At 43.9% G+C, this 25,023-nt stretch overlaps 2 protein-coding genes across 2 annotated transcripts; one reads left to right on the forward strand and one right to left on the reverse strand.

Moving 5' to 3' along the window:
* The first annotated feature begins 210 nt into the window (after positions 1–210).
* Positions 211–4,404, forward strand: LOC140011335 (uncharacterized). Its single transcript, XM_072060128.1, has 6 exons — positions 211–652; positions 782–855; positions 1,615–1,899; positions 2,248–2,388; positions 3,081–3,262; positions 3,624–4,404. Exons 1-6 carry the CDS (start codon positions 211–213, stop codon positions 4,402–4,404), a joined length of 1,905 nt encoding a protein of 634 aa, XP_071916229.1.
* A 17,316-nt stretch (positions 4,405–21,720) lies between these two features.
* LOC140011336 (uncharacterized) lies at positions 21,721–22,761 on the reverse strand. The gene has a single exon (XM_072060129.1). It carries the CDS (start codon positions 22,759–22,761, stop codon positions 21,721–21,723), a length of 1,041 nt encoding a protein of 346 aa, XP_071916230.1.
* Between the last annotated feature and the right edge of the window lie 2,262 nt (positions 22,762–25,023).

Genomic DNA, 25,023 nt, shown 5'->3' on the forward strand with positions numbered 1-25,023 from the left:
TAAGGCAAATCGGATCCCGAAACGTACTTGGAGTGGGAGAGAAAGATTGAGTTGCTCTTCGATTGCAACCACTACACGAGGTCTCAAAAGGTAAAGTTGGCCGCCATAGAATTCACTGAGTATGCCGCAATTTGGTGGGATCAACTTTGCCTCAAACAACGAAGGAATGAAGAACCGGCCATCCGGACATGGAACGACTTGAAGCGAATCATGAGAAAGCGCTTCATACCTGGTCACTACCATAGGGATTTGCATCACAAATTGCAAATCCTCACTCAAGATAGTATGACGGTTGAGGATTACTTCAAAGAAATGGAAATGTCCATGATGCAGGCTGATGTTCGAGAAGATGAGGAGGCCACCATGGCCCAGTTTTTGGGAGGACTACGGCCTGATATTGCTGACATCGTGGAGTTTCAACACTACCTTGACATGGGGGAACTCTTGGATAATGCTATCAAGATAGAACGAAGGTTCAAGAGGAGGGGAACGAGCCGTCAAAACTCCAACTTCCAATCTGGAAATTGGAGACATGCGTCCTTAAAGAGGGAGGATCACCCCTCGAGTGCCCCACACCTTGCAAAATCGAATGGAAATTCAAGGGGGACTTTGAGGCCGAATACACTACCTTCCAAACCAACTTCAAGGAAAGGTTTTAAACCCCAACAAGAGGTCTTTAAACCAAGGACCTGTGACACCAAGTGCTTTAAGTGCCAAGGGTTTGGGCACATTGCTTCCCAATGTCCAAACCAATGAACCTTGATCCTGTTACCCAATGGAGATATATTGACCGATGAAGAAGAAGAGGAACATGAAGGGATGCCTCCTTTAGAAGAGGAGGACGAGCTTGAAGAGGTACCAGTCAATGACGCGGTTGGATGTCTAGTGGCAAGGCGAGCACTAGCCACTCAAGCTAGTCGAGATGAGCTCCAACGAGAAAACATCTTCTACTCATGATGTCATATACACAACAAGGTTTGTAGCCTAGTCATTGACCCAGGGAGTTGCACTAATGTTGCAAGTGCACTAATGGTGGAGAGACTCAACTTACCTACAACCGACCACCCGCGTCCCTACAAGCTCCAATGGCTAAACAATAGCGGCGAGGTACATATCTCCAAACAAGTCTTAGTTACTTTTTGCATTGGTCGATATAAAGATGATATTGTATGCGATGTAGTACCTATGCAAGCTGCACACATTCTTTTAGGCCGCCCTTGGCAATTTGATAAGAGAGTTACTTTTGATGGTTTCTTGAACAAATGCTCCTTTTTGCATAATGGTAAGAAAATTACACTTGCACCTCTCACACCACAACAAGTGCATGAGGACCAAACCAGTTTGCAAAGGGAGTATGAAATGCATGTCACTAGTCAAAAACAACCATCGAAATTAAAACTAAAAGGGGTAGCCAAGACCTCAAGGAGTAAAAGTGAGCCTAACAGAACCAATGAGCTAGGAAAAGAAAGAAAAACTAGCATGCTAGCTCGAGTGAAAGATGTGAGGAAAGCTTTACATTCTAACCAAGTCTTGCTTATATTGATTTGTAAGGAAGCTTTACTCACTAATGAGTTTGATACTTCTCTGCCTAGTATTGTCACTAACCTTTTACAGGAGTATCATGATGTGTTCCCCGAGGATATACCTAATGGATTGCCACCTTTGAGAGGGATTGAACATCAAATTGATTTCATCCCTGGGGCTTCCTTGCCAAACAAGGCACCGTATAGGACTAATCCCGAGGAAACTAAGGAACAACAAAGGCAAGTAGAGGAGTTACTTGGCAAAGGATGGATTCGTGAGAGTCTAAGCCCTTGTGCTGTACTCGTCCTACTTGTGCCTAAGAAGGATGGAGGATGGAGGATATGCATTGACTGTCGAGCTATTAACGCCATAACGGTAAAGTATCGTCATCCCATATCTCGTCTAGATGACATGCTTGATGAATTGCATGGTGCAATCATTTTTACAAAAATTGATCTAAAAAGTGGATACCATCAAATTCGTATGAAAAATGGAGACAAATGGAAAACTTCTTTTAAGACTAAACATGGCTTATATGAGTGGTTAGTCATGCCTTTTGGCCTAACTAACGCACCTAACACTTTTATGAGATTAATGAACCATGTTTTGCATCCTTTCATTGGTAAATTTGTGGTAGTGTATTTTGATGATATCCTAATTTATAGTAGGAGTCTAGAAGAGCATGCAATACATTTACAAGCTGTCTTAGATGTACTTCGACAGGCAAGGCTCTACGCCAACCTTAAGAAGTGCACTTTTTGCACTGATCAACTTGTTTTTCTAGGATATGTTATAAGTGCACAGGGTGTACAAGTGGATCAATCAAAGGTGAAGGCTATAAATGAATGGCCAACACCTTCTAATGTAAGTGAGGTTAGGAGTTTCCATGGCTTGGCAAGCTTCTACAAGCTTTTTGTCAAGGACTTCAGCACCATAGCTGCACACTTACATCTATCATCAAGAAGAACTCACCATTCCAATGGGGGGAAGAACAAGCTAAGTCTTTCCAATTACTTAAACACCAGCTCACACATGCACCTGTTCTAAGTTTACCTAACTTCGACAAAGCTTTTGAGATAGAATGTGATGCTTCTGGTATAGGTATTGGGCCTGTTCTACTCCAAGAAGGTCGACCGATCGCATACTTCAGTGAAAAGCTAAATGGAGCCGCCTTGAACTACTCAACCTATGACAAGGAACTGATGGCATTAGTTCGAGCCCTCTAAACTTGGCAACACTACCTTCAACCTCGAGAGTTCATCCTGCATACTGATCACGAATCCCTCAAGCACATCAAGTCACAAACCAAGCTGAGTAAACGCCATGCAAGATGGATAGCTTTCATCGACACCTTTGCATTCATGATCAAATATAAAACCGGTAAGTCTAATGTAGTAGCTGATGCACTTTCTAGGAGATATACACTACTTACTACATTGGATGCCAAATTACTAGGATTTGAATATCTCAAGGATCTTTATGCCACTGACCCAGATTTTGGTGAGATCTTCCACTCCTTGCCACGAGACACTCGTGAGCATTACTTTCTTTCACAGGGGTTCTTGTACTACAAGAACAAATTGTTCATTCCACTAAACTCCATGCGACCCGTGTTGGTTCGAGAAGCCCATGGAGGAGGACTTATAGGCCATTTTGGAGTTACTATGACATTGTCCACCCTTCAAGAACACTTCTTTTGGCCATGCATAAAGAGGGATGTTGAACGACATATACAAAGGTGTGTAACTTGTCACCATGCAAAATCAAAGGTAAATCCTCACGGGCTCTACACTCCTTTACCTATCCCTCATGCACCTTGGGTTGACCTATCTATCGATTTCGTACTCGGATTACCTAGAACTAGACAAGGTCATGACTCCATCTATGTTGTGGTTGACCGCTTCTCTAAAATAGCATATTTTATACCTTGCCATAAGACCGATGACGCTAAACACATAGCTGACTTGTTTTTTAGAAACATAGTTCGTTTGCATGGCATGCCTCGTACCATTGTCTGATAGAGATGTAAAGTTCCTTAGCTACTTTTGGAAAACTTTGTCGTGTAGGCTAGGCACTTAATTGCTTTTCTCTACTTCTAGTCACCCACAAACTGATGGACAAACTGAAGTAGTCAATAGTACCTTGTCTACTTTGTTGCGTGCCACAATAGAAAAGAATATTAAGACTTGGGAAAATTGCTTACCGCATGTTGAATTTGCTTACAATCGCTCTGTGCACACTGCTACATTGCACTTATCTCCTTTACCTGAGCATGAGAGAGTTAACATGGATGGTAAGAAAAAGGTAGAGTTTGTGCGAGATCTATATGCCAAAGTTCGAGCCAACATCGAGAAGCGCACCCTCCAATACATCCAAAATGCGAACAAGGGACGCTGCAAGATGGTCTTCGAACCAGGCGACTGGGTATGGATCCACATGCGCAAGGAGCGTTTCCCACTTCAAAGACGCAACAAACTCCAACCAAGGGGAGATGGTCCCTTCCAAGTCGTGGAGAAAATAAACGATAATGCCTACAAACTTGACCTTCCAAGCGAGTATGTGGTACATGCTACATTTAATGTTGCTGACTTGAGTCCCTTTTATGCAGACGATGAGTTTGATTTGGTTACAAATTGCCTTCAAGAGGAGAGGACTGATGAGGGAGCACCAAGGATCAATGGTGATCATGACCAAGTCATTCAAGTGCCACTAGGACCGGTCACAAGAGCTCGTGCCAAGAAGATGCGCGAGTCACTTCAAGCACTTGTATGCACCATCCAAGAAAGAATTGGAGATGACTTAAAGACCATTGAAGGCTTAGAGAATGAGGATTCCACAATTCACACCTTGCTCCAAGTTGATGAGCCAAGTGAAGCCTAGAGTTAGTTGACCACCTATTGGTCAAAGGCCGAGACTTAGTAGCCTTTTAATTGCCGTTATAGTTGTTTACTTTTGCAATAAAATTCGGTCCAAACTAATCCTTAGTTGGCCAAACACAAGTAGTCTTCTTTTAGTCATTTAAATTCGGCCCACAAGGTCCTAGTCATTAAAGCAAATCCGTCCACTTTAGGGTTAGCTTTCAAGTCCATTGTATGGCTATATATAGCCAAGACAAGAGAGCTTTACAGTCAGTTTTTTGATCAATACAATTTTGAGTGTTTTCACCTTTCTCTTCCTAAGAGAGCCTTCTTGAACACTTGAGAATATTTCTCAAATTGTTCAATTGAACTTATCAATCAAGTAACTCCTTGGTTGTGGCGTTCATCTACCTTCAATTTGGTTCGTTAGTTCGTTAGATAGCGGGTTGAGATAATATCAACAACTTTCGTTATCTCGGGAATTAGTTTTGGGTCAAATTTCCGCTGCCTAAACCGTGGTGATTCGGTTGTCTAGATCGCGGCTTCACATCAGATTCAGCCTCCATCATGGCCGAACAGTACCGGATAGAACAGGGTAAGATGAAAACCCTAAAACTGAAATTTCCATAATACTACTTCAAACTATGAAATATGCTCATAAACTACCAAAACTACAACTTTAAACCACTAATTAGCAATTAATTGAAGTAAAGAGGAGGTTCTTGGCAAAATACCTTGGAAACTCAAGAAAAATGGTAGTTTAGTATCTTTCCTCCCACAATCACTCCACCAACTCCTTCAACCTTCCTTAATAAGCACTTGTATGGTGTAGTTTCAATTTTGGTTGGCTACAACTCAAGATTCAAGCTAGCAAGTGAAGTAGAAATTGAAGTTTCTCTCCCTGTTTTTCTCCTCAAGAGGGTCGGCCAAGAGAAGCTAAAAATGAAGAAAATGTTGGTCAAATTTTGATTCTATTCAAGAGGTAAGAAAGTCCTTGGTCCAAGTCAAAAGTCCAATAAATTTAAGACAAGTGGTTAGCCAAGATTAATCCTTATCTTATTGTCTTCCAACACTAATCTTCCTAGCTAATCCCCAATTATCACCTAGCACCTTGTAAAATAATAATACTTAGCACAAAAATCACTTAATCACCAAAATTTTATCGCACTAACAGGTCCCACGTCTATAATGCGTTTCAAATTTAATGTACACTAACTTATACTAGGAAAATGATTTAAAACTGTACTTGCTTATAAAAATGCATAGAAACTTTAATATTTTAAAGGCAAGTATAAAAATGTAGGCAAAAATAAAATGAGGCCTAGAAAATGTGAAAATTTTCGGGTTCTCACACTCTCTCCCCCTTAAGAAATTTCGTCCTCGAAATTTTTACCTTCAGATGCCTCAGGAGCTTGTTGGTTGTCTAAGGCATATATCTTTGCCGGTACTTTTGTTCGATTCCCTCTTTCATTCACTTGTTTCGGTTTGGTTCCATCCAATGATTGAGCACTATTCCCCTTTGGCTGTTTCATCGGGCAACTACTAATTTGGTGGTCGCTACTCCCACAAATCAAATATTTTCGCCCTTTCCTCCAACACTCATTCTCAGTATGATTTGCCTTTCCACAATATCCGCAGGCCAGGTGAGAAGCCACTTTTTGGCTTTCTAGAGAAATTTCCCATGACCTATCTCACTTCTTTTGATAGATCTTTCATCTAGTGCTCCTAATGTCCATGGTGGGCGGGGTGAAGGGTTCAATTTTTGTACTTTAGAAGGCACTATCTTTTCGCTAGATTCCTCAGATACACTACCAGATGCACCCTTTTTTCGTGTTTGGAAGGCTTTTACCTGTGCCTTTGCATCCTCAATCCTTTGGGCTTTCTCAAGGGTTTCCGTAAAGGTATTAACCTGAACCGCTGCTAAAGCTTCCTGGATTTCCAGATTCAATCCTTATATGAACCGTCTCACTCTTCTCCGCTCCGTGGCCACCAATTCGGAAGCAAACTTGGACAGTTTAGTAAATTTAGTCTCATATTCGGCCACACTCTGGGTTCCCTGACGTAACCCAATAAACTCGTCCTCTCTCCTTTCTTGGACTAAAGGTGGGAGATATTTCTCGTTAAATTCCCTTACAAAGTTCGCCCATGTCCATACCATCTGTTCTCTTTTTCACTTGACCCTAATTACATTCCACCATGTTCGGGCCGGTCCTTCGAACTGAAACACAGCAAAGTTCACTTGTCTTTGTTCTGTGTAGTTCAAAGCTGCGAAGATATTAATTATTGCCTCTAACCACTGTTCAGCTATATCCGGCTCAGGCCCTCCATGAAATTTCGGAGGTAGAAACTTTTGGAACCTCTCAAGAGCCGTATCCTCTCCTATCTCAGGATTCTGGGGTTGATTCACTGGCACTTGGCCTTGCTGATCTACCAGTTGAGCTAGAATATTTGTCATTTGTTGTATTGCCGTCGCCACTTGGTCTCCGGCCTCAACCCTTGGTCCATGTTCTTGCTCGGCCACCATTTCTCTTTCTTCTCTCGGTTCTTGAGTTCGCTTAGTCCCACGGCCACGACCACGTCCACGACTACGTCTCCCTTCCATACCCTTTTCCTCTCTCTCTTTTTTTTTTTAAAAGATGATTTAGTATGTAACAAAGTAAATTGACTAAAACGACAAGATATAACACACCAAATTCACATAGCTACATATCAAGTTGAACAAAAACAAAATCAAGTACAACAAATACCATACACGTAAGTATTAACATGCCACAAGCCAAATATATACAGTAGCAATACAGAGACAAAACAAAAGTAAACACGACATGCCGTTCCATACTCGGTTAAAATATTTCCCGTCCAATCTCTCACTTCTATTACTATCCGAATTAGACGTCCGTAGATCCCTTGCACTTGCTCTCACCAAACGCTAGCCCATTCCTGTTCCTCGAAATGAAGATCGCAAGTCCTTGGTATTGCCCTCAACTCCCGCATACCCGGGTACAAGAATCTGAGATAATTCACCACTCGAGCTGGCCAGTCCCAAGAGTAAATTATCTACCATTGAGATTTCTACCTAACGTACATAACTATTGTCCTCAAGTACCATGAGAAAGATTTAAGACCTATAACACTTTATGGTTCATAGCCTATGCTCAAAAGAGCACTTAGTCCTTCATACTTATTCAAGAAATTAGGACCATAACACCACTTGGCCCAAGTTCACTTCGCGCAGAGACCACGCGAAGTGGCTTTGATACCACCTGTGATGGCCCCACCTCCCCCTAAGGCGAACCAAAGGGTTCGGCGGCCGCCTGTCCAACTCTTGCCAGGACTCGTTTATTCACTTCAACAAAATAAGATAAAACCTCGAGGAAAAGTAAAACAAAACCAATTCCCAAACTTGAAATGCATACTTACATTCATTTCTTCCTCGCAATAAAATACAACTCAAATATAACAAAAGCTTTAAGTTCCAATACTTCCAACCCTAATCAAGCACTAGAGCGGATACAAATTGAAAATTTCAAAAGGACTAGACGATGCTATTCTATATAGGTCTCTCGCCCTTGTTCGAATCCCCTGTAAGGAAAAAAAAACTAACAGAATGAGCAAAAAGCCCAGTGGGGTTCCAGACACATAATCAACTTAAACAAGAACATTAGTCATGTAACAACACGTAATTCAGGAAACAATAACAATATAAAACAATGGTAACACATTCATTAAAAGGATACATGCTCACATGGAGCCTTTCGTTCTTTCATTCACCTTTAATTTCCTTATTTCTCCAATCATTTTAAAATGCAATTTGTACTTGAAAACCCCTCCATTGACATTGTCACTCATTCATTCATTTCATTCTTCCCCCTTCTGGACATTGGCCAGACTATACCTGACAACGTGATAATACTCGAGTTTATCAAACTTTCACCCAGGGTCACCAAATCGCCCAACCGAGTCCGCTTCTGGCTCGAATCGACCGACAACGAAGGGCAAGGGCCCAGTTCAGCCAAACGGCTTACATTCATGCGCAACTAGTATTTAATCATTTAATCATTGAAAATTTCACATTCATTTAGGTCGAGTGCTATAAAGTACACACTCGCCTAGCAAAATTCATTTGTAACAAACATTTATCATTTAATCAAATATCCACAACAAATCATATAGTTCATGGAAACATAACAAACAAAGAACACTCACCTATTTACGCAAAATAACGTCCAAAGTATCCTTCCAGATAACACCCTCAATCACCAAGGAACCCTAATATAATCAAAAGAACACATTATGCTTCAACCATCAAAGATTTAAGTGATTCAAAGAAAATTCGAATACGTACTAGTACAAAGTATAAATATGGTTTTGGTAGTGAAAAGAGTACATTTAAACCAAAGGACATAAGTAAAATATTTGTAAAACTTATGCTCACTCGTAAAACTTTAAAATCTCCATTTGAGTCGAAGTGACAAAGAAAACGTGTTTCTATTAGTCGTAAATTTCATTTTTCCAATGATACAAGTTTCGACTAAGTTCTAACTTATATACCTCGATAAAAGAAGATGCAAATATTCTAGATGGTTCAAGTGGTATTCGCTCTCAAGTTTTACTCGAGTCGCAAGTAAATCTACCTAGCCCTTGACGTAAATTTGGGCAGCACGCCCTTTATATTTACCTATTTTCTAGCCATTTATGCCTTCATTCTTTTCCTCAATCAGTCCCAGAGTCACACACAAAATAATCTCATTTCAATAGGTTCAATGTCATACAAGTACAAATTCAAGCTAGGAACATGTCTGGAAATGAAGTTTAAGTTATAAAACAAAAGATAGATTTGACGGCGCTTAGCGTATCGGACACAACCGAAGCTACGCTTATCAGACTGGTGTCAAATTTATATCGTTTCGAAGCTAAGATAATGGGCTACAACTTTGATGAAGGTCAGTCAGTCCAGTTCGTAATGTATCTAGGTCAAAATTTCAAAGTACAGAACCAGAATCTCACAAATAGGCTAGTTAACTGCACTATGCGTAAACGACCATAACTCAGGCTACCGAAGTCCGATTGAGGCATTTTTAAGGCTGTTAGAAAGCTAAGACATAGCACTACAACTTCTGTGTTTTGGCCAAATACTAATTCGGTACGGATCAGTGAGGTTCTAGACACATAATCAACTTAAACAAGAACATTAGTCATGTAACAACACGTAATTCAGGAAACATTAACAATATAAAACAATGGTAACACATTCATTAAAAGGGTACATGCTCACATGGAGCCTTTTGTTCTTTCATTTACCTTTCATTTCCTTATTCCTCCAATCATTTTAAAATGCAATTTGTACGTGAAAATCCCTTCATTGACATTGTCACTCGTTCATTCATTTCATTCTTCCTCCTTCTAGACATTGGCTACACTCCACCCGACAACGTGGTAATACTCGAGTATACCAAACTTTCACCCAGGGTCACCAAATCGCCTGACCGAGTCCACTTCTGGCTCGAGTCAATCGGCAACGAAGGGCAAGGGCCCAGTTCAGCCAAACAGCTTACATTCATGCGCAACTAGCATTTAATCATTTAATCATTGAAAATTTCACATTTATTTAGGTCGAGTGCGATAAAGTACACACTCGCCTAGCAAAATTCATTTGTAACAAACATTTATCATTTAATCAAATATCCACAACAAATCATATAGTTCATGGAAACATAACAAACAAAGAAGACTCACCTATTTACGCAAAATAATGTCCAAAGTATCCTTCCGGATAACACTCTCAATCACCAAGGAACCCTAATATAATCAAAAGAACACATTATGCTTCAACCATCAAAGATTTAAGTGATTCAAAGAAAATTCAATTATGTACTAGTACAAAGTATAAATATGATTTTTGTTGTGAAAAGAGTACATTTAAACCAAAGGACATAAGTAAAATATTTGTAAAACTTATACTCACTCGTAAAACTCTAAAATCTCCATTTGAGTCGAAATGACAAAGGAAACGTGTTTCTATTAATCGTAAATTTCATTTTTCCAAGGGTACAAGTTTCGGCTAAGTTCTAACTTATATACCTCGATAAAAGAAGACGCAAATATCCTAGATGGTTCAAGTGGTATTCGCTCTCAAGCTTTACTCGAGTCGCAAGTAAATCTACCTAGCCCTTGAGCGTAAATTTGGGCAGCACGCCCTTTGTATTTACCTATTTTCCAGCCATTTATAGCTTCATCCTTTTCCTCAATCAGTCTCAAAGTCATACACAAAATAATCTCATTACAATAGCTGTTCAATAGGCTCAATGTCATACAAGTACAAAATCAAGCTCGGAACATGTCCGGAAATGAAGTTTAAGTCATAAAATAAAAGACAGATTTGACGCCGCTTAGCGTATCAGACACAACCGAAGCTACGCTTATCGGACCATTGTGAAATTTATACCGTTTCGAAGCTAAGATAAAGGGCTAAAACTTTGATGAAGGTCACTCAGTCCAGTTCGTAATGTATCCAGGTCAAAATTTCAAAGTACAGAACCAAAATCTCACAAACAGGCTAGTTAACCGCACTATACGTAAACGACCATAACTCAGGCTACCGAAGTCCGATTGAGGCGTTTATAGGGCCGTTAGAAAGCTAAGACATAGCATAAAACTTCTGTGTTTTGGCCAAATGCTAATTTGGTATGGATCAGGGTGAACAGACACGGTCAGATTTGTGAAATGTCAACACTGTCCACAGAGACCTATGGCAGTTAGGGGTATTTTTGTCTTTTCACATGGTACCATGTTCGTATTGAGCTGAAATTTTACAGGTAACTATAAAACATCATTTCCTACAATTTTGATGTTTTAACTTAAGGCTGATTCGGCCTCCATCATGGCCGAACAGAACCGGGCAGAACAGGGTAAGATGAAAACCCTAAAACTGAAATTTCCATAATACTACTTCCAACTATGAAATATGCTCATAAACTACCAAAACTACAACTTTAAACCACTAATTAGCAATTAATTGAAGTAAAGAGGAGGTTCTTGGCAAAATACCTTGAAAACTCAAGAAAAATGGTAGCTTAGTATCTTTCCTCCCACAATCACTCCACCAACTCCTTCAACCTTCCTTAATAATCACTTGTATGGTGTAGTTTCAATTTTGGTTGGCTACAACTCAAGATTCAAGCTAGCAAGTGAAGTAGAAATTGAAGTTTCTCTCCTTGTTTTTCTCCTCAAGAGGGTCGGCCAAGAGAAGCTAAAAATGAAGAAAATGTTGGTCAAATTTTGATTCTATTCAAGAGGTAAGAAAGTCCTTGGTCCAAGTCAAAAGTCCAATAAATTTAAGACAAGTGGTTAGCCAAGATTAATCCTTATATTATTGTCTTCCAACACTAATCTTCCTAGCTAATCCCTAATTATCACCTAGCACCTTGTAAAATAATAATACTTAGCACAAAAATCACTTAATCACCAAAATTTTATCGCGCTAGCGGGTCCCACGTCTATAATGCGTTTCAAATTTAACGTACACTAACTTATACTAGGAAAATGATTTAAAACTGTACTTGCTTATAAAAATGCATAGAAACTTTAATATGTTAAAGGCAAGTATAAAAATGTAGGCAAACATAAAATAAGGCCTAGAAAATGTGAAAATTTTCTGGTTCTCACATAAGGTGTATCAAGTCACCTAAAAATGAATTTTTTTTTTAAATAAAATTATGGAAAACCCTTTTTAAATGGCACCTAAGTCTACGAAAATCAGAGATAGCGTTCGGGAGTCACGTTTGAAGAAAGGGAAGGAAAGAATAAAAATTCAAGGCACCCTTTCCATCTAACCAAGGCTAGTTGCGTGATTTAGTCAAAAGTTTTCTTATTTTAACCTAAAGATTTATCACATTTGGATGTGCTATATGAATGCAAACTCTAGACCTAGAAGGGTATCGGAGGGTCAAAATATCTCTTCGAATTTTAATTGGTGCAAATTGCATTAATTGCGACGCCCAAAAGTGATTATTTCGTAAAAGTCACGAATTATGCAAAAATATGAGACTCAAAGAAAATACTAAAATAAAAGAATGTACAAATATAATTATTACAAATATACGTGACCTAAAGGAATGCATCATGTCGGGTATGGGAGACTAATGTTCGTGACTCAATTTTTCCTTTATTAGAGGGAATACGAGCGTGCAAAGACTAGAAAGCTAAACTCGTCCATATCCCATACTCAAGGGGTTGTTTCCTAATCTAAACAAGCAAATGTACTGACCTATCTCTAATTTTTCCTATATGAAATGCAAGTCTAATGTTATGTATCACATATAGGGATATATATAGGAAAATTTGGGATAAGGGGTATACGTATAAGGGGAATATGGAGGGAAAATACATATATAGGGGAAGTATGGGATAAGGGTCATATGTATAGGGGGGGAATATGGAAAAAATTATAAAAGACCCCAGAAAGTGAAAAATATGCATGAAATGAAGGGATTTTATCACACAATCATGATCTAACGCTCGAAGGGCTCCTAAGGGTCTAGCGTTGGACTAACCCATATTTCTACTTTCTCACTAGCGTTGGACTAGTGAAAAATCGAACAAAGAAACCATAACTAGCGTTGGACTAGTGTGGCATTGTCATACCTTAATTATAACTAACTAATCATGTAAAACTAATAAAAAGCATGTAAACACATAATATCACATAAACACATAACACATAATCATGATATCTAGATGCAAGGCCCTAGAAAAGCGAGTAGCACGTAACACACAAGCATGCAAAAACACACAAGGCAAATAAAACAAATAAATCCCTAACTATTACATTCGGGGGCCCTACTACAATTTAAAAGGGGAAAGAATTAAATAAAATGATATAATAACCTAACTATTACAATTGTGGCATTTAATTGCCTTCCCAAATAATTACAAATTAAATTAAATAAATATACAAAATTAAAACAAATAAAGTAACTAAATGAATAAAATAAAACATTCAAAAGACATGCAATTAAGCACATAAAATCACATAAGGGCACATAGGGTCAAGTAAAGTCAAAATAATGGTTAGAGTGTACCTCCCTTGAGTTTGTGCCCTAATGAAGCGAAATTACTTATTTACTCTCCAAAACAATAAAAATGTCAAGGTACCACTTTAATTAATGAATAATCACATGAAATGGAAATGAAGAAGAAATTGAATCACTCAAAGCAAACCAAGGAAAATAAACTACTGATATTTAACCAATTAAGACAAACAAAGACCCAATTGAAAGATTAAAAAAGTTTAAGGGGCCAATTTATTATTATTATAAATACTAAGGGTCTAAAAGGAAATAAATTAAGGACTTAAGGTGAAACGCAACCCAAACCAAAACTAAAATTCTCACAAAATAAATAAAAAACTATTTGCTACGATTAAACAACAAAATACCAAAATCTCTAAAATCCAAATCAAAACTAAGAATTATCAAGAATCATTAAATACTCAAATTCTATCCTAAAATTCCTAAACAATCTGCCCAAAAACATATTAAAACATACCAAAGGAAATTGATGTTTAAAAGGGACCAAATTGATTGATTTTCCTAATTTTTGGGCTTTAGTAGCATTAGATAGAAATTAGGGGATTAAAAGGCAATTTTCCTTTTTTATTCACATGCAATTTACGTAGAAGAAGCTTTCTCTGCAACAATTCTATTTCCAACCGTGGCTTTCTTCCATTTCATCATGCAAACAAGTCCAACAAATATCCAGATTTTAGATCAAAACAAGCAAACACTACAAGCTTCAATCATCAACTCAACCAAACATTACATTTTGTCGCAAGATCAAAGCTGAGAATCTGAGTTGACCAACAGCAAACGAAAGGGAAAAAATGCAGCAAGGGACGCAAGAGATTATATGCATCAGGAAGACATTACAAGCATCAGCAGCTCCATGATACAATTGAATGTAAAAATGCAGCAGAGGCACAAGGAGAGAAACTCGCGGCAAACATGCACACTCAATCAAATCTCACTGTTTTATCAATCCAATAACCCAATAGATATCTGAACCTATTTAGCTAGCATAATCTGGGCAAGATTTGTGATTTGTAAAAAAAGGAAAAACATGCAACTATAAAAGAAAGAAATGAAACCAATCTCCTATAACTCAAAGACAGAACCATTGAAAGCTAGCATTGTTTCATGAAACCATCAAACACAGAAGCCCCCAAATCCTTTAACACATTCGAATTTTTGCCATTTCAGTTGAAAAAACTGATTACGGGAACCCAAAAGGAAACTGCAAACTTGCTCAACTAAAGGATAATGCAACCTATATAGGCAAGATAACAAAACCATAAGATAAACAAGAACCCCAACACTCATTAAACTCCATAAAACCAATCATGAACTCACGGTTAAACATGCAATAAGGAAGAAGAAAACACCTCCAAAACTTCAAACAACTTAGTCGAAGCTTTGCTGCATTTTTCTATTGCCATTTTCATGGTTTCTGATACAAGTTTTTCCCGTCCAAACATTACTAACGACTCAACCAACAACAACTTGAGCCAAAGTAAGAAATCCATCTAGCATTCTTTCTACTTTGACCACAAAATTCTTATGTTTAAATGCAAAAGTTAAGAGGAGAAAAGCATGCAAAAATCTGGAAAATGTTCGCAACTTCAAAAACCTTCTAAAACTTTCTTTTGGGTTAGTTCCAGCAAAATTTTTCCATCCCAAGTTCAGAAACAAAATGGAATCATAATGCAACTTCTAACGATACCCAAATCTTATTTATTCAAATATCACATACAATCACAAGAAGACATGGAGGAAATTTCTGGATGAAAACAGCAAGAAAGATGCAAACGGCAAGAGCAAATGAAGCAACATTTTGGCATGCTTGTTGCATCTTTAGGCATAGATGAGAAAAAAGAGAAGCATGGGATACCTTTCAACAGCTTTGGGCCTCAAAGGAACGTGGAAAAACTCACGAAAAACACATTTCAATATTGGAATCTGACCATCAATCTTGCTGCAGAAAACTTCAAGAACCTGGCTCGAATTTTTCAGATTTCGAAATGGGTCGTTGTTTGAAAAGGTGATTTTTGGTGGTTAGCAGAACCGACCTGAATCAGTCCTCTCTCAAGTGAAATGTGGTGAATTCGCTTGTCCGAAATGGATGGCGGGGCTTCTCTCCTGGGATCACTCCGACGATCAAGTCAGTATATTGAGAGAACGAGAGAAAACAAGAGTGCGTACGAATGAACAGTATGCTTACTTGTTGAGGGCACGTGGGGGGCATTTATGGGGCAGGAGTGGAAGATAGGACGGAGGGCTCATGCTAGTGGGACCCATGTCCTGGTCATTACGGCTCTGTTCCCTGCCAGGAGGTCTGACTCTGACACTGTAGCCGCCTGGACGTGATGACGGGGAGCCTTGCATAGTAGCCATTAAGAGCATCAGGTGCTTTTCAGATAAAGCACTGGTCCCGTGTGATGTCAGACGTGTTGACATCATCAGCGTGCAGACGAGGTGGGAGCCTAGAGGTCATCCAAGCAGGTCGGCCAGAGATCTGACCGATCTCAGGAGTCAGGTCCAGGACATGACCGCGCTAGTGCGAAGGACGAAATGAGGTCACCTCGGCACTGCAGGGTGGCCGAGGTGAGCATCCTCAATAAGCCCCCAAAGCCTCAGGAGCTCCGGGGCTCGTGAGGTATCGAGGCTTCCTTGTGTCAAGGTCATTCAGACTCTGGGACCCGAACCCGCTCCGGAAGATGCGGGGGTGTGACATATAGGCAGGTCAGTTGATAGGACGTGGTGAGTAGGGCGGTTATGGGTAACCGTTGCGGGGTGAGGTAGTGGGACACTTTGTGCAGAGAGGGTGTCAGTTGACAGGACGGGGCATTAATGAAGAAAGAGAGAGACACGTCCTTTTGAATTTGAACGTGGCCGCCTTTTTGCATTCTTGCCGCCACTTCGGATTCCCCCGATCCCCTATAAATAGGGGGTCCTTTTCACCGCATTGCCCATCACTTTCCATCTTCGCCTCAGACTCGCAAATTTGTGAGCGTTGTCGAGATCAGTTCCGTCAGCCGAGATCACAACCGGAGTCTTCGTTCTCGTCCGATTCTTTCAGAAGAAACGACCTCGTCCAACTCTGAGGGGTCGACGTCTAGTGCCGCAAAGGAAACGGCCAAGGAGGAAACCGCCAAGACAGCCCCGGAGTCGGAATCATCCGAAGTGAGTAAGGGTGGTTCCAAGGTCGTATATAATAGTGACCTCGGAACGGAAGTACCCCACGACGAGGGCATGCTGGAGCCGGTCGCTCCAAAGGATGTCGCCAAAATTGACTTCGGCAAGATGCCGAAGTTTAGAAGTCACGTCGTGAAAGACAGAGCTGAAAAGGTGATAAGGAAATACCCCTTCAGGACGGGGTATCCCATAAGATCGCCTGGGCCAGATGACTAGGCCGAGAAGCCCCCAATGGGCACGGTGGCGATTTACCTCCAGCAGTTGGAAGCCGGGCTGAGAATGCCGACGTCGAGGTTCTTCAGGGACGTACTCCGACACTTCGGTTTCAGGATCACTCAGCTCACCCCGAACGCGATCCGCATCGTGGTGGGATTTGAGATGCTATGCTGACATCAAGAGGTGACCCCCACCGTTGACCTTTTTCGTCGATGCTACACATTCAAGGCACACGGGACGGATAAGGGATGGTTCTATGTCTGCAACCGGAACAACACCATCCCGAAACTCGTGGTCGACGCTCCCACTTCGATAAAGAATTGGAAGCGCGACTTCGTCTTCGTCATCGCCGGGGACTTCCCTAGGGGTTTTTGGTGGAGGCCGATTAAATCAAAGGCCGACCCTTCCGCGGGGGATCACGACGAGGAGGCCTTCCAGAAGTTGATGGGGTCAGGGTTTCGAATCAATTGTTGAGACTACCTCGAGGCTGTGTTGGTCGACGGGAAAATTAGCCGAGCCGTGATCAACCCTGACAAGCCTCCCTTCTTTTCCACTAGACTTTCGAAGCCTTCTAATTTTTCTTTCCTAGCTTTCCTTTCACTTCGACTGTTACAAATAATAATGTTTGCTTCTTGCGCAGTGGTTAAATTATCCGATATCATCACCTCCGACTCGACTGAGGTGGCCAAGAGGAACAAGAGGAAGAGCTCAGAAGAGACCTCGGCACCTCCGCCGAAGAAGAAAACACAAGGGTAGGTGGCTAAAATTTCGGCTGCCAAGAGCACCCCAACCATGGCAGCCCAAAGCAGTTCGGCCGCCGCAGCCACAGGGTCCACCTCGTCTATGCCAGAAGGGGTGCCCCTCGAGGGAGTCACCACGGCACTCCCGCCTCCTCATGGCCGAGGCAAACAACTGAAGCCTCCAGTCAATCCGGTCACGGGGTCCTCGCTATGGAATCATTTCCATAGCCCCTCTGTGTTTCCTGGGGAAGAAAAAACGCACCCCGGTGATCGCTGGTGCCCGAACTGGACCTTCTCGGTCAACGATAGGTACAGCCATCCTTGGGTTGCACAATAATTAGTGATGTAGTCAAGCTTGCCAAGGGACGTGGAGTTTATGAGAAAACTGACTCTGGCCGAGGTGGTCCAGAGCGTCATGGTGGCCACGGCCTCCAATACAGCATTTGTGGCCAAGATGGCCCACAGGTATTGTGCCCTAGTCGAGGAGCAGGACACCGGCAAGTTGCAAAATAAGATCTCCAAGTTGGAGAAAAAACTTATGGTGTCCGAGTCCGAGAAGATGGAGCTCCAGAGACGACTTCAGCAGGCCGAAACGAAAGAAGAGCAGAAGAGGAGGGACGAGGTGAAGAAGTCCCATGAACAGGCCCTCAAGGGTGCTGGAGCCTCGGCGGTGGAGGCTTTCCGGAGGTGGTCCGAGGCCTTCACCAAAAACCTCGGCGAACTGACCATGCCGAGCTTTATGTTCGGCTACACATCTGTTATTGACGAGGCCGCTCCTTACCTCTCTCCCGAGGCCTTGGAGTCCTTGAGGAACAAGGCCAACTACAACGAGGACTCCAAGGAACTGTGTGATCGGATGGCCGAGGGCATCCAAACTGGATGAAACCTGGCCGAGGTTCGGGACGAGTTCAACAAATGGCTATCCGAGCTCGACGAGGTGTTCGAGGAGGAGGGAGGAGGAGAAGAGGCTACTTTCAGCAGGGGAGACGCCGGTGAGAAGACTAGCGAGGAGCATAAAGGAGGAGGAGAGCCTCATCCCGGCGGGAGAAAGACTAGCAAGGAAACCGGCCAGGAGGGAGCCGAGACAAGGGTCTAGGCTCGCGGGTGTTGAGGGAAATGCCGAGGCAGAATGTGTTTAGTAGCACTCCTGACCTCGGTTCTTGTATTCCTTTTTTAATGCTCTTTTCATTAAATGAAGTCTCTATTCCTTCTCATCTCGGTTCTTTTACTTTCTCGTTTCATCCCCTACTTGTCCCCCTTATTTTTTAATAATGGATGTGTGGTATCAAGGTATTAAAAAATAATGAAATGTCTGAAGTCACAACTTGTTAAAATTTTCAAGCATAATACAATCTAAGCTTCTCGGCGTGCCAAGTCCTCGGCACTAGAGAACCATCTCAGTAGTTTAGTTTACAATACCCACTTAGGTTAGATTCCACAACCCGGTAAGGGCCTTCCCATTTTGGGCATAATTTTTCCTGTGGTTCAGCTCGGCTGACCGAGTTTTTTCTCAGGACCAGATCTCCTGGTTGGAATCGACGATGTTTCACGCGGGCATTGTAGTAGCGGGCCAAGGTTTTCTTGTATGAAGCATCCCGAACTGAGGCAACATCTCTTCTTTCTTCGACGAGATCGAGATCCAGTTGTCTCTCTTCTTCGTTCACCTCGACTGTATAAGCTGCCAACCGAGAACTGGATGTGAGGATCTCAGTAGGAATGACCGCTTCGGTTCCATAGGTCAAGGAGAAGGGGTTCTTGCGTGGCTGATCTCGGCGTGGTCCAATAGGACCACAGGACACTGGGGAGTTCTTCTACCCAAGATGATCCAGCTCGGTGTAGTCGGGTCTTGAGGTTATGCAAGAGAGTTCGGTTGAAATTTTCTGCTTGACCGTTGGCCTGGGGGTGGCCCACCGAAGTAAAGTGTTGTTTGATGCCGAGGTTCTCGCACTAACTCTTAAACGGGTTCTCGGCAAACTGCCTCCCATTGTCTGAAATGATGATCTGAGGTATGCCGAAGAGGCAAACGATGCATTTTCAAAAGAATTTTTGAACCGCCAACCCTGTGATGGTCCTTAGAGGCTCGGTTTCGACCCACTTAGTGAAATAGTCCACGGCGGTTACAAGAAAGGTATAACCTCCGACAACTTTAGGGAAGGGACCGATAATGTCTGTCCCCCATTGCTCGAACGGCCAGGGGAGGTGATTGGAATCATAAGATTTGAGAGCTGGTGGTGCTCGAGGGCATGGGCCTGGCAGTAAGGGCAACCGAGAACAAGGTTTTGGGTATCTTGTCGAACGGAAGGCCAGAAATACCCGAGAAGTAGGGTATTCTTGGCCAACATCTTGTGGCCGACGTGAGCCCCACATAGGCCTTCGTGTATCTCGTGGAGGAGTTGACGTCCCTCCTCGGGCGTAATGCACCTCAACCACGGGCCAAGGTAGGACAGTTTGTACAACTCCCCATCGCGGAGCGCGTACCAAGCGGCTTTGCGTTGGATCCTTCTCGCTTCAGCTTGGTCCTCTGGAAGGATTCTCTGACCTAAGAAGAGGATGAATGGGCTCATCTATGTGTCTTCCGGGTGTACGGAGCAGGCCACCCCTTCCATGTATCCCGCCTCGTTCAACACTTCCACTAGGACCGTCTTGTTGAGATCAGAAAATGATGTGGAAGCCAGCCGGGATAAGGCGTCGGCCCGCCTATTCTGTGACCGGGGTATTCTTTGGATTTCGAAAGACTTGAAGTACACAGTAAGTTGGTGAACTTTGGAGAGATACCGTTACATGGTCTCATCCTTGGCTTCATATTCACCAAGAACTTGGCATACTACAAGTTGGGAGTCGCTGCGGACATGGATCCGCTGAGCATCGAGTCTGCGGGCTAGCTGGAGTCCCGCAATCAAGGTCTCGTATTCGGCTTCATTATTAGTGGCCGGAAAGTCAAAGCGGAGGGCATATGAGCACACTTCTCCCTGGGGTCCCTCCAAGAGCGGTCCTGCTCCGCTGCTATCCCCGTTAGAAGATCCGTCCACATACAACGTCCACAAGTGTGGGTCGGGCACTTTGGGGATTGCAGAAGTGGATTCTTGGCTCTCCGTGAAAGTGAGCTCGGCAAGAAAGTCAACTAAAGCTTGAGCTTTTATGGCAGTACGCGGCTCATACGACAGATCATACTCTCCTAACTCGACAGCCCACTTGGTGAGGCGCCCGGAAACCTCGGGACGCACCAGTATCTGTCGAATAGGCTGGTCTGTCCTAACGGAGATAAGATGAGCTAGAAAATAAGGTTTCAGCAGCCGAGCTGCGTGAACTAATCCTAGCACGAGCTTTTCCACCTGGGTGTATCGAGTTTCCCCGGAGAGCTCGGCCGACATAGTAGACTGGCACTTGAGTGCCCTCATCTCTGATGAACATAGCGCTGACAGGTTCATCGGCGGTGGAGAGGTAGAGGTACAGCTTCTCTTCGGGTCGAGGTGAGGCGAGGGTAGGCAGGTGATGCAGATATTGTTTCAATTGATCGAAGGCTTGCTGGCACTCTTCGATCCAGGCGAACTGATCAGCCTTCTTCAATACCTTAAAGAAGGGTAAGGCCTTCTCAGCAGATTGAGACAGGAAGCGGTTCAGTGCGGCCAGACGTCCGTTTAGCCTCTGAACTTCTCGAAAGTTTCGAGGTGGGGACATGTTCTGGATGGCCTTGATCTTGTCGGGGTTAGCTTCGATTTCCCGGCGGAAAACCAGATACCCCAAAAATTTTCCTGAGGTGACGCCGAAGACGCACTTCTTAGGATTTAGCTTCATTCTTGAGTCCCGCAGGACGCCGAAGACCTCCCTTAGATCTGACAAGAAGGCCGAAGTGGTTAGACTTTTGACGAGGATGTCGTCCACATAGGCCTCCACATTGCGGCCGATCTGATCTTTGAAGAGGCGGTTGATCAGCCTTTGATAGATCGCCCCGGCGTTCTTTAACCCGAACGGCATGGTGGTGTAACAGTAGACACCCCGGTCGGTGTAGAACGCTGTCTTCTCTTGGTCCTCCTCACTTATTCCTATTTGATGGTACCCCTTGAAGGCATCTAGGAAGTAGAGGATCTCGTGTCTCATTGCCGAGTCGACGAGGGCGTCTATCCTCGGCAGCGGCTAGCAATCTTTGGGGCAGGCCTTGTTAAGGTCGGTGAAATCCACACACATTCTCCATCCACCGGTGTCCTTTTTGACCATGACAGGGTTGGACAGCCAGGTGGGGTATTGGATCTCATGGATCATCTTGGCAGGCAAGAGCTTATCGACCTCATCAGATATGGCCTTGCTGCATTTGGGGCCAAAGTGCCTACTTTTTTGTCTCACAAGACGGGCCTGTGGATTGACGTTAAGCTGGTGAATCATTAGCTCGGAGGGCACTCCAACCACTTCATCAGCTGACCATGCGAAGACGTCTCGGTGGTCCTTTATCAGGTGGATCATCTCTTCTTTTAGGGGCGAGGGGAGTTTGGCCCCCACTTGGACCACTTGGTCAGGTCTCGCCTCGTCCAAGACCACCTGCTCCACCTCGTCCCCGGGCTCAAACCTGCCAGGCTTTCCGGTCTTCTGAGGATCGATACTGTCTATGGAGAGCACAGTTGGTCTCTTTTCCTCAGCCTTTGACACAGCCCGGGGAGTGACCGCGGCTTGGATGGTGGCGAGGTAGCATTCTCGGACGGCGTTCATGTCGCTACTCACCTTGGCCACCCCTGCGGGTGTCGGGAATTTGAAATTCAAGTGGTAGGTAAAGTACACAGATCTCAAAGCGTTGAGCGTGGGCCGACCTATTAACATGTTGTAAGGAAAATCTGCTTTGACCACCGCAAAACTGACGGGTACAGTTTGGCAGCGGGGGTGACGTCCGATAGTCACCATCAGGGACACCATTCCCTCAGGGTGGACTACGTTTCCCCCGAAGCCGACGAGGGGAGTTCTGACAGGAGTGAGTTGCTCTCTGGTCAGTTTCAAACTTTCGAAAGTTCGGTAGTACAAGACGTCTACCGAGCTTCCGGGATCAACATAGACTTTCTTGACTATGTAATTATTGGTGAGAATTTCAATCACAAGGGTTTCGTGATTGCTGGATGCGGCAGGGATTGGGTCGCTGGGACCATAGGTAATCACCTCGAATAACCGGGAGTTCGGCTCGGCCACCTTCATACTGGCATGGCGGTAGGTCCGTTTACGGGAGTTCTATCTGTCTCCTCCCGTCGGGCCACCCGCGATTGTATTGATCACCCCGGCGATGTTAGGGTCATAGCCCGGGGACCCGTCTGGCGGAGGCCGCTGGTCCTCCCTATGGTCCTCGGGTCCACGACAGTGACTCTTTGTGCCCCGCATGTCCTCTCGGCAAGGGCCCCGGTTATCTCGGTGGGAGGCATTTCGGTTGAAACCTCCATCCTTGCGGACGAATTGCTTCAAGTATCCCTGTCTGATCAGGTTCTCGATCTCCCTCTTCAGATCGTTGCAGTCTTCGGTCTCGTGCCCAACATCTCGGTGGTAGGCACAATAGAGACTGGAGTTTCTCTTCTCTCTCGTTCCCAAAATTTCAGGAGGGGCTCGGCCGAGGTGATTCTGCCTCATTACAGCCAGGATATGAGACCGACTGGAATTGAGTGGTGTCAGCTCGGCGTCCGAGGTGGACGACCTCCCTTTCACGATTCTGTCAAAGACACTCCGGCGATCGCGAAATTGATTCGACGAGCCGCTGGGGCCTTGTTCGATTTGGCCGATTTCTTTTTGCCTCCGGGACTCTTGTCCAGTACGGGCTGCTTGGGCTTCCCGCTTCATGCGATTTAGATCCTCACTTCGAATTCCTTGGTCTACCTGTTCCCAGAGTTTTCGAAGTGTATGGGGGTAGTTTCGATGTATTTCGGTATGGAAAATCCCTGCGATCAACCCGTTGGTGAAGACAGCTATGGTTACCTGCTCATTTTGATCAAGTATCTGCACATTTTCCTCATTGAACCTCTGCACATACGAGCGCAGTGACTCGCCGGGAGCCTAGTGCAGGTTCAAGAGGTAGGCTGAAATCTTTGTCATTGGGTGAGACGATACAGAGCGGTGAATGAACCTGTCTACCAACTCGTCCAGTGAGGAAATGCTCCTCGGTTCTAAGCCCCAGAACCATTTTCGGGTTGTCCCTTGTAGAAAAATGGGAAAAACTTGACAAATCACGGCGTCGGGGACGCAGTAGAGACGGAATGCTGAAATGAAGGCACGAAGGATCAAGAATCACCTCGGCCATCGTAGGAATGCAATGCTAGGAGCTTAAAATTAGGGGGAACCATTTCTCCATTGATGTCATTGGTAAAGGGCGGAGTTCTCATGTAGTCGGCTGCTAGGCCCCCAGGGCGCCGGAAAAATGCCCGGGAAATACCCGGGAAATAGAGGCAATTTTGGAGGTCGCCTTGGAAGATGCGCGCCTGGAAGAACTCCGAGAGAGGTGCCCCTCATCAGAGTCCTCACCTGAAGGTACTTCAGGTGACTTCGTCGATCTCCTCTTGGAAGATTCGACTTTTTCTTTCCCCTGCCTCTTGAAGTACCTCCCTAGTTCTCCGAAAATATTGGGATTGTCCGCTACGAACTTAGCCATCTTGGCGATGGCGTCTTCATTGGTGGGCTGGATCCTCGGGGACCCTTGTTCGTCAGATATGTGACCTTGCTGAGCTCCCGAGACTTGCCCAGCCCCGGTTGAGGGAACTCTCCCATTTCTGCAGCTCGTGGATCTCATTTTAGCAGTAATGTCGTTCCCACAGACGGCGCCAAATGAAGAGGTGATTTTTGGTGGTTAGCAGAACCGACCTGAATCAGTCCTCTCTCAAGTGAAATGTGGTGAATTCACTTGTCCGAAGTGAATGGCGGGGCTTCTCCCCTGGAATCACTCCGACGATCAAGTCAGTATATTGAGAGAACTAGAGAAAACAAGAGTGTGTACGAATGAACAGTATGCTTACTTGTTGAGGGCACATGGGGGGTATTTATAGGGCAGGAGTGGAAGACAGGACGGAGGGCTCATGCTAATGGGACCCATGTCCTGGTCATTACGACTCTGTTCCCTGCCAGGAAGTCTGACTCTGACACTGTAGCCGCTGGACGTGATGACGGGGAGCCTTGCGTAGTAGCCATTAAGAGCATCAGGTACTTTTCAGATAAAGCACTGGTCCCGTGTGATGTCAAACGTGTTGGCATCATCAGCGTGCAGTCGAGGTGGGAGCCTAGAGGTCATCCAAGCAGGTAGGCCAGAGATCTGGCCGATCTCAGGAGTCAGGTCCAGGACATGACCGCGCTGGTGTGAAGGACAAAATGAGGTTACCTCGGCACTGCAGGGTGGCCGAGGTGGGCATCCTCATTATTGATTGGTGGAAGAAAGTTTGACCTGCTTGTTTTTTCTTGAACAATGGTTAGAGACGGTGGAGATGG

This window comes from Coffea arabica, chromosome 7e (assembly GCF_036785885.1).
Source record: "Coffea arabica cultivar ET-39 chromosome 7e, Coffea Arabica ET-39 HiFi, whole genome shotgun sequence".
In the NCBI taxonomy this organism is placed as follows: Eukaryota; Viridiplantae; Streptophyta; class Magnoliopsida; order Gentianales; family Rubiaceae; genus Coffea; species Coffea arabica.